The following is an 8,410-nucleotide window of genomic DNA, read 5'->3' as shown; positions in this document are numbered from 1 at the left end:
TTCCCAGGGTGCTGTCCTCCCCCCCGCCACATTTAATCCCAGGAGCACTCTCTCCAATCATTCCTGTCTGGGGTTAGGGCTGCACGCCCCCCCCAGAGCTCCAGAATTCCCACTGGGCTGGGGTAAGGGTGTGAGGGTGCCCTGGGCACCGGGAGGGTGGGGACAGCACCCACCCAAGTCTCGCATCCAGCCGTGGGGTTACTCTTCCTCATCTACACAAATTGAGGACCCAGGACCCACGTGACTGGTCAGGAGCCCCAGGTGGGGGATGGGGTGGGCCCCGGTTTCTCTGGCGCCCCCCAGTGTTTGGGACAAAGCCAGACATCGCCTACAGGTACAACACAGGCGCTGCACTGAAACCCAAACTCCCCGGAACAGGACAACTCTTCCCCCCGAGTTGTCCAGCGCCGTTATTAACCGAGGTTCGCAGATTTGGCAGGCCTAACACTTTGGTGCCATGTCACACTTTACATCGTTACAGGGCAAAACCAAGCATTTAAGGAAGCAACTCCGAAATCTCCAATGAGATTTGCTGTGCACCTGACCGACGGTGGGCAGCGGCAGCAGGCGCTCGGCGTGATGAAGCTGTAAAGGGACACTGATGAGCGGTACAGGAGGAAGGCGATGGACATCTAACGACTCGGACGCTGCCGCTCACGGTCTGCTCTGGGGCCGGGTCTGTGGTCGCCCTTCTGAGCGCCCGTGGGAACAGCTGCAGGTGACGCGGTACCAACCCTGGGTCTCCTGGGTGGGGCTGGGGCTGCAGCGGGCGGCTGTGCACGTACAGGACTGCCCTCACTCACTTCCACATGACCAACATGTGTGTAGTAAAGAGCTAAAAAAGTACCACTGAGGCTGTATTGTGAATTTGAAGAGTAAAGGACTATTTTTTGGAAAAGTAAGGTGTCCTGATGGGTAGAAGGGTCTGCTTTCTGGGGGGCCCACGGTCAGGTGCCCTGGCCTGGAGCAGCCCTGGCTGACATGCGGGCTCCGTTGGAGGCTGCCAAGGTGACGCAGAGCTGAGCCCTCCCCAGGCTGGAGGGGGGTCTGGGGAGGGGGGACTGGGGAACAAGTCATCCCTTTCAGCCATAAAACGTCTCTTATCAGGCAAAAGATTCGAGCAGAGACAGCATGTGATCCCGGTGCCACGGAGACAGAGTTAGAAGGCCCAGCTCCCGCCGCCCCCACCCCAGGATGCAACGAGTGAGATGCAGCTGGTGGTGCGTCCTGCCAGGTGACAGGCCAGAGGACAAGGGCACATTAGCTGGTGGGGTGGGGGCACTGGGGTGCCAGGTCTGGGGCGCCTGCAGGAGGCACAGGGCGGGCTGCTTGTCCCTCAGGAGCCCTGCAGCCAGAGGGCTGACGGGTGCTGGTTCCCTAATTAAACGTCGTCATTCTGTAATTAGAATCTGCTCCCCAGCCCAGGAGACGCTGAGTGGGAGTGATCACCGCTGTGCTGGAAGCCGAGACGCCAAAGGCATGCGGGAGGGCGCTCCTCCAGGGCACCCCGCCCTGTGCTGGGCCTCGCCAGGGGCTGACCTGACTCAGGGCGGAGGTCACGGGGGCAGCAGGCAGCTGGCGATGTCCTCAGGAAAAGCACCTGGCAGCCCTCGGTGCCCGGCCGCCGCTCAGCCTCTCTCGGGGCCATGGTGGCCCCCTCTGCACACAAGGTCCGGCCAGGGCCTCCGTCAGCACAGGGAGGGACAGGGTCCAAGCCCGTCGGGAAGCCCCACGGAGACCCCATGACCCAGGTGCCTCTGAGGCACCAGAAGAAACATTGGATTCAGAAACACAAGTAATCACTGATTCTGTACCAAGGGTCTTACAATTAGCATTTCTCCAGTCCTTTTTCTTTTTTTTTTTAAGATAGAATGTTTCAGAACACTCTTTATTAGTAATAGTATTACTACTGCCTTAACCCGATTTTTGTTTTATTTTTTAAAGATTTTTTTTAATTGGGGAATTGGGGAAAGGAACAGGGTGTTTTCCCAGGACGCATCAGCTCCAAGTCAAGTTGTTGTCCTTCAGTCTTAGTTGTGGAGGGCGCAGCTCGGCTCCAAGTCCAGTCGCCACTTTCAATCTACTTGCAGGGGGCGCAGCCCACCATCCCATGCAGGAGTCAAACCGGCAACCCTGTTGTTAGGAGCACGTGCTCGCACCAGCTGAGCCATCCTGCCACCTGTTGGCAGCTCAGCTCAGGTGCAGTTCACTGGCCCATGTGGGAATCGAACCGGCAACCCTGTTGCTCAGAGCTCGTCTCTAGCCAACTGTGCCACCTGGCCGGCCGATTTCTCCAGTCTTAAGGAAGACGTTAATTATCATTTTCACATACGTTCTTTAAACATCTTTAGAAGAAAAACGCAGTTGAGACTCTTACTTGAAAATAAGTTCTTTCCTCACACAGACCTGTGATCGCAGATCCAGGACTGTGCCCCACCCCCACCCCGGCTGTCCCACATCCTGGAAGCAAGCACCCTGGAAAACTGGTCATGGCCACTAAGAACCATGGAGACGTGGAGGGGCTGGGCCCCCACATCTCAGCACAATGGCCTCAGCCCAGGCTGCCTGCATGAGGAACATTCTAGAAGCACACGCTGTTGGCTACATAACGACGTATAGTCGGGGAACCCCGCACCTGACAGCACCTGGCTTCAAGCGGCACAGGACCCTGCGAGGCGCCCCTGGCTGGCGCTGCCTGGCCACTGCCCACCCTCTCTGTCCAAGACAAACCTTGTGATACTCAGCGCTCCGCACAAATGGGGTCTGAGTCCCAGGGAGGGTGGGGCGTGGTGACCTCAGGGCCTGGGTGGGTGCAACCCTGATGCAGCAGAAGCTCCGGGGGACAAAGCCATCACTCCTCGCCTAGTCACCTGAGGGCAGGACCCACACCAGCCAGGGCTTCGCCTCTGGTAGCCAGTGACTGCGGCCCTTGCAGAGGACCCCAGGGCCCCTGCTCCCCTAACTCTGCCCTGAACCCCACCTTCAGGGGGGCTGCAGCCTGGGACCAGTGAGGGGTTTGCTGGGGCTTCTGCCCTGCACATCGTGCGCCCACGAGGCTGGCCCTCCCCGGCCCTGCCTGCCCTGGGCCGCTCACGTCAATCGTTCACCCCACTACCTGTTGGCCAAGTCCTGGTACAGCCGACAGGACAGAGCGGCACGAAGCCACCCTCGCGGGAAAGGAAGGAGCAGAAGGAATGGGAACCAGGGACGCAGCGCAGGCCACGTGCAGACCTGCTGGGGCCTGGGGACGCACGCAGAGCACAGGGCGCTGGCAGCAGGCTCCGCTGAAGGGCCCAAGGTCTGGGGAGTGACATCACGGGAGCCCCCACCACCCACAGCTCCAGCCCCGACGCCCCCTCCCCAAGCCCTGTGTCCACCCCTCTGCCGGCTGTCAGCCTCCTGCTCCCGACACCCTGCTCGGCCACAGACCAGCCGTCACTCTGCCTGGCACTGGGCTCTCATGTCCCCACCCGCTTCTCAGTGCTGGTCGACTAGACACGCCTTCCTCACCTGGAAGCGTCTAAAACTCCCGGTGCCAGCCCACCCAGACAGAGTGCGTCTCCAAAGTCCCCAGGAACCTGGGGCCTCAGGGTGTGACCGTCCTTGGAAACGGGTCTTTGCAGATAGAATTAGTTAAGACTGGAGGAGGGTGGCCCAAATCCAACAACTGGTGTCCTTACGTGACGATGGAGGCAGGGACAGGAGTGGTGCAGGCACAGGCCAAGGGATGCCTGGGTTCCCGGCAAACCACAGAAGCTGAGGCCGGCCTGGAGCTCTGGAGGGAGCGGCCGCCAACACTGGTCTCAGATTCCTTTGTTCTTAGTCACCCCGCCTGTGATGTTACCCAGGAAACAGTCAGTGGGACAGGCAGCCAAGCCCATGGGCCTGGCCTAAGCCTGGGGGGCTGCCCGGCCATAAGCGTGTGGGGTGTTTGTTATGCAGCAGTGTCATGGCCACTGGTAACGATACACATGCCACCAGGAGAGGTGACTGTGGACGCAGCAACCAGGGCCCCAAGCGGGGCAGGGGGCTGCTCAGGGAAAGGCAGATCCAGGTGGGCCGCTGCGCCATGCAGGGGTCTTCAGGAAGTTTGGTGGGGGGGCGGGGGAGTGTTGGGGAGGTCACGGTCCCTTGGCCTCCCCACCAGGAAACCTTCGGAGGTGAGCCTGAGGGCAGAGCAGGCAGCCCCGTCCTGCTCAGGGACAAGGACCAGTGTGCGGAGCGCCGAGCCTCCGACCAGGCCCGAGAGGCCTTCCTGTGCTGTGTGCCTGTGGTCAACCCACTGAGGGCCCCAGGGTTAGAGCGTAACTTCCGGTCCAGACCCGAGCTCAGGTCAGAGGTGAGACAGCACACACGCCAGGGTGGAGGCACCCGTCGTTTCCCTCCCACTCACATGGCGTCTCCGACGGGCCTGTGGGCTGTGGCCTCACCGGAGGACATCCTGTAACTCCGGGGGACGGCTCTGGGACGTGCTGCCTGTCTCAGCCCCACATGCACCTAGAGGAACCCCAGCTGTCTGAGCAGCAGCCACCACTGGGCCCAGGTTCTCAGCTCTGGGATGACATCCCCATGTTTGCAGCTTCTCAGGCCATTTTCTTGGGGCTGGTTCTGAGGTCCCTGTCAGTGGGGTGTCTCCTCGTGACGAGGCCCATCGGTCCTTCTTCCTTCCATGGCCTCCCCATCTCTCCTCCTCCCACAGGGCCACCCTCTACAACGCAGTGCGTGGTGACCACAGGCCCCGAGGGGAAGGTCCTGGCTCCTGGGCAGAGGTGACAGCCCCGACGGAGTGACCACGAGACGAGGGGCCGAGGCACGCCCGGCCACGGTCAGACTGGAGTCACTGGAGAACCTGAAGCAGTTTTTCTCTTAAAACACACAGTCAACATGCAGCCAGTACCAGCAACTCGGCTACTACAGAAGGGCCTGAGGAGGCTGCCGGTGGCCAGTACCACGCCCGGGGACATCCCGCCACCTCTCCCTGTGCTGGTCTTGCTGCAGAAATGGCTTGTCACAAACACGTCTTTGTAAACGGCTTCTCTCTTATGTGCTGAGGATGACGGCCTGCATCACGCAGGGGCTGGCTGTGCCGGCTGGACCGCCGTGCTGACCTCTGGCCATGGGGACCGGGCTCCTACCTGCAGCCTCCATGGCCCCATGTGTCCCTCCCCAGTTCCTGTGATGTGTCCATGTGCAGACACGGCGTCTGTCCCTGTCCTGGGAAGGGGCCCAGGGGGCCCACTGAGGTCAGGGGACTCAAGCTCCAATTCCGCTCAGCCCCCCCCACCCCTGGACAGCTTCGGGGGGCATGGGGCCTGGATGGCCCTGCACCTGGCACACCGACGTGATGCCCTGTGAACAAGAGCTGGGTGTCCAGCCCCATCCCCAGCACTGAGTGGTGCCATGTGGAGCCCTCGCCAGGCCCAGAGCTGCCACTGCTGGGGGCCCTGGCCTCTGAGCCACAGGACGAGGGCAGCAGTGCCCACACACTCCCATTCCCAGGGGTCTGGGAAGGGCACCCACCCGCCTCATCTTCAGACCGAGGGTTTAAGTCCACGTTCCTGCAGCCCAACCCCTCGGCCCGGGGCTCCCAAGTCGCCCTGCCCCAAGAGCGGCTGGGGCACAAGGAAGCACCCAGCCTTGCGAGCTCACACGGCGTTTATTTACCCTCACGGGGCTCCGTCCCACCCGCCAGCCAGCAAGTGAAGAGTCCAGGCTCGGGGACAACGGCCAGCAGCCGGCCCTCTGGCACCCCGTGCGTCCTCGGCGCTCACGACACGTCCGGGCCAGCTCAGAGCAGGCCACCGCCACCCGGCTGCACCCGCTGGGCCAGCTGCTGCCCGATGGCCAGCAGGGGGCTGGCTCTGTAGGCCGGGCTGGCCAGCAGCTCCCGAAAGCGGGTCCTTTCTTCCTCGCTGAAAGTCAAGGCTAAAAGTCAGCCGACCCCACACCCCTGGGAGGGAGCGTTTAGCACCCAGGACCCGCCTTGCCTGGGCCACCCCACCCCCAGCACCTCAGCTGGACCCTGGAGTGGACAGGCCAGGCCAGGGGTCACCACAGGGAGGGGCACCGGCAAAGGGAGAGGAGAGGGGTGGGGACTGGGGAAGCAGCCCGGCCCGTAAACTGCCCCCAACTTCTGGAGCGGAGACGGGCACGTGGCTTTACTGGGTCAGACCAGGGGGCCTGGGGGGGCTGAGGGCTTCGGGCAGGAGGGGAGAGGCTGCCCAGGGCTCTCCTCATGGTCACACAGTGACCCTGGAGCCACCGTGCGATTGAGGGGTGCTGGCGTCCCCAGCCCTTCCCCAGGGAGGGGCTCTAGCTCCCAACCCTGGCCTATCAAAGGCAAGAGCCTGCCCAATGTGGGGAGTCAGCAGCCTGCACACACCCCGCAACGCGCGCGCGGCCTCAGGTAGCAGGTGCCCTCCCCCCAGCGCTGCCCAAACAGCCTGGATGGAGGGGCCAGGAGCTCTGCGCCCCATGGCCCCGCGGCTCTGCTCACAATGGGGCACCGTGGGGACCAGGCGGCAGGTGCGGGCGGCCCCCAGTGCAGACAGAAGATGCACCCTTCCTCCTGCTAGAAGCCCTGAGCCTCGAGTCGCAGTGCCGGCTGCTGTTGTCTGTGTGCCTGTGTCTACAGCCAGCCAGCCCGCTGGGAGTGGGCACGGTCATGCCGCCTTCTGGAAGCGCTGTGGCCGGCTGGAGCTCAGCAGCCCTGAAGCCCATCTGTGGCCCCTCGGGATGACACCTCTGCCCCTGAAACCTGCAACAGCTCCAGGACAGGCCCATGTGGGCCCACGTGGCAGGGAAGGCACCGTGGCAGGACAGCCTGGCCTTGGGGTGGGTGGAGTGGGGGCCCAGCCCAAGCTCTGCGTGTTTGCACGTGACCGTGGGCGAGGCCAGGCTATGCTGGGCTCCCACTTCCCTATTAACGGGGACAGCCTTAACCCCACTGGACTGACTGCCCAAGCCAGGGGACAGACCCAAGCGGTGGCGACCCCGACAAGGACCTGGGCCTGAGGGCAGTCCCAGAGAGTTGACAGCACCTGCTCCCCTCACCACCCCAAAGGAAGGGGTGTCCTGGCCCCACTGGGCACAGGCCGCTTCACGCCAACCAGGCTGTGCCCCAGAGCTGGCCCAAGGGGACTGGGGGTGGGACAGGGCGAGACGGGGGACCCCCGACTGGGGCCGGGCTGTACTCACAGGAGCTGGAGCCGCTGTGCTGCGCTCATCCGGCTCAGCTCGGCCGGCCGGGGCCTGCTGCTCGGCCTGCTGTGGACAGAGAGGGCGTCAGGCCGCTCACGCGTCACCTGGCGCGTCCGGGCGCGCGCTCTGAGGTCGCGACCCACAGAGGGCTCTCGGATGGCACAGGACCAGCATGAGGCCGGGAGCTTGAGTGGCTTCTCGGGAATAGGGACGCGTGAGGTGAGAGAAGAAAAAACCAGGAGGCCTCATCTTTAACTCATTCTTCTTTTAAAATATGAATGGAAGGCAGGTCCGGCCCTCCCAGGACAGCGCCTGCGCCCCCCTTTCCTTTCACCCTGGCTCAGCCTGACGTGGTCCCGACTGTCCCCTCCAGGGCGCTGTGCTCTGCTCCTCCCACACTGACCCCGTCCCTGTGCCTACCATCCACAGCACTCCTGAGGCCTGTGCTTGCAAAACTGGGGCTCAGGACCCCCTTCCCCTGGCCGGCACCCCAGAAGGTGGCCACGTGCTGGGAAGTCAGAACAGGGTGCCGCACAGCCTCCCGCAGGGGCCTCGGCCTTGGACCTCCAGCCCCACGTATTAGAAGAATGACAGGCGGGCTTCCCATGCGTTAAGGACACTGGACAAGTCCAGGCCGGTGACCCCCCTGCAATCGAGCAGCAGGGGTGAGGGCTCTAACAGCTGGAGCCACCCCAGTCCTGCCCCCGCCGTCCAGGCAAGGCTGGGCTTTGGCCTGTCTCCCAGGTGGAGAGCCCCTGGCTGGACCGACTCCGTCACTGCATCGGGCCTGGTTCTGGCCGCAGGGCCAAGTGGATGGTGGACATGCAGCTCGCGAAGCACACGGCCTGCTGCCCAGGCACCCGCAGACGTGCTCGGGCGGCAAGAGGACCCCAGTCCCACCGGCACCAGGTGGCTGACCTGGGACGAACCTGGGGAGAGCCGCTTCCCGACTGACAAACAGGCCAGCACTTTCCTGACAGCTGCTGTCAGCCAGCCTGCAGTCCTGGGCGCCAAGTGGGTGACGGTGCCTCCCGGCTGCTCGGCCCACCCGGATGTGGCCAAGCCCATACGGCACGCCCCGTGCCCGGGGACAAGGGCCCCAAAAACCAAGGGTGTCAGAGACACCAAACACTGGGTGCAGACTCTCGCCTGAATCCACAATCCACAGCCCTGGCAGGCCCCCAAATGTAGTCCACCAGGTGTGTGTGTG

At 63.3% G+C, this 8,410-nt stretch overlaps 1 protein-coding gene across 7 annotated transcripts in view; it reads right to left on the bottom strand.

Annotated features, from left to right (window-relative positions):
* Positions 1–2,210: 2,210 nt before the first annotated feature.
* Positions 2,211–8,410, bottom strand: part of SLX9 (SLX9 ribosome biogenesis factor) — a 40,727-nt gene continuing 34,527 nt past the window's right edge. For 2 of the 7 annotated variants that reach the window (XM_019625043.1, XM_019625041.1), the window contains 2 exons: positions 7,198–7,263; positions 5,638–5,912 (listed from right to left, as the gene is read on the bottom strand). In XM_019625043.1, coding sequence (XP_019480588.1) covers positions 5,789–5,912; positions 7,198–7,263 — 190 coding nt within the window. In that variant the 3' untranslated portion in view covers positions 5,638–5,788. Of the gene's footprint in view, positions 5,215–5,637; positions 5,913–7,197; positions 7,267–8,410 lie in introns of those variants that run through there. The other 5 variants (XM_019625042.1, XM_019625040.1, XR_002121992.1 and 2 more) reach the window with 3 other exon arrangements.

This window comes from Hipposideros armiger, unplaced genomic scaffold (genome assembly GCF_001890085.2).
Source record: "Hipposideros armiger isolate ML-2016 unplaced genomic scaffold, ASM189008v1 scaffold_612, whole genome shotgun sequence".
Classification (NCBI taxonomy): Eukaryota; Metazoa; Chordata; class Mammalia; order Chiroptera; family Hipposideridae; genus Hipposideros; species Hipposideros armiger.
Note: the sequence above shows the minus strand (reverse complement) of the source record. Positions and strands in the feature narration are given on the sequence as shown.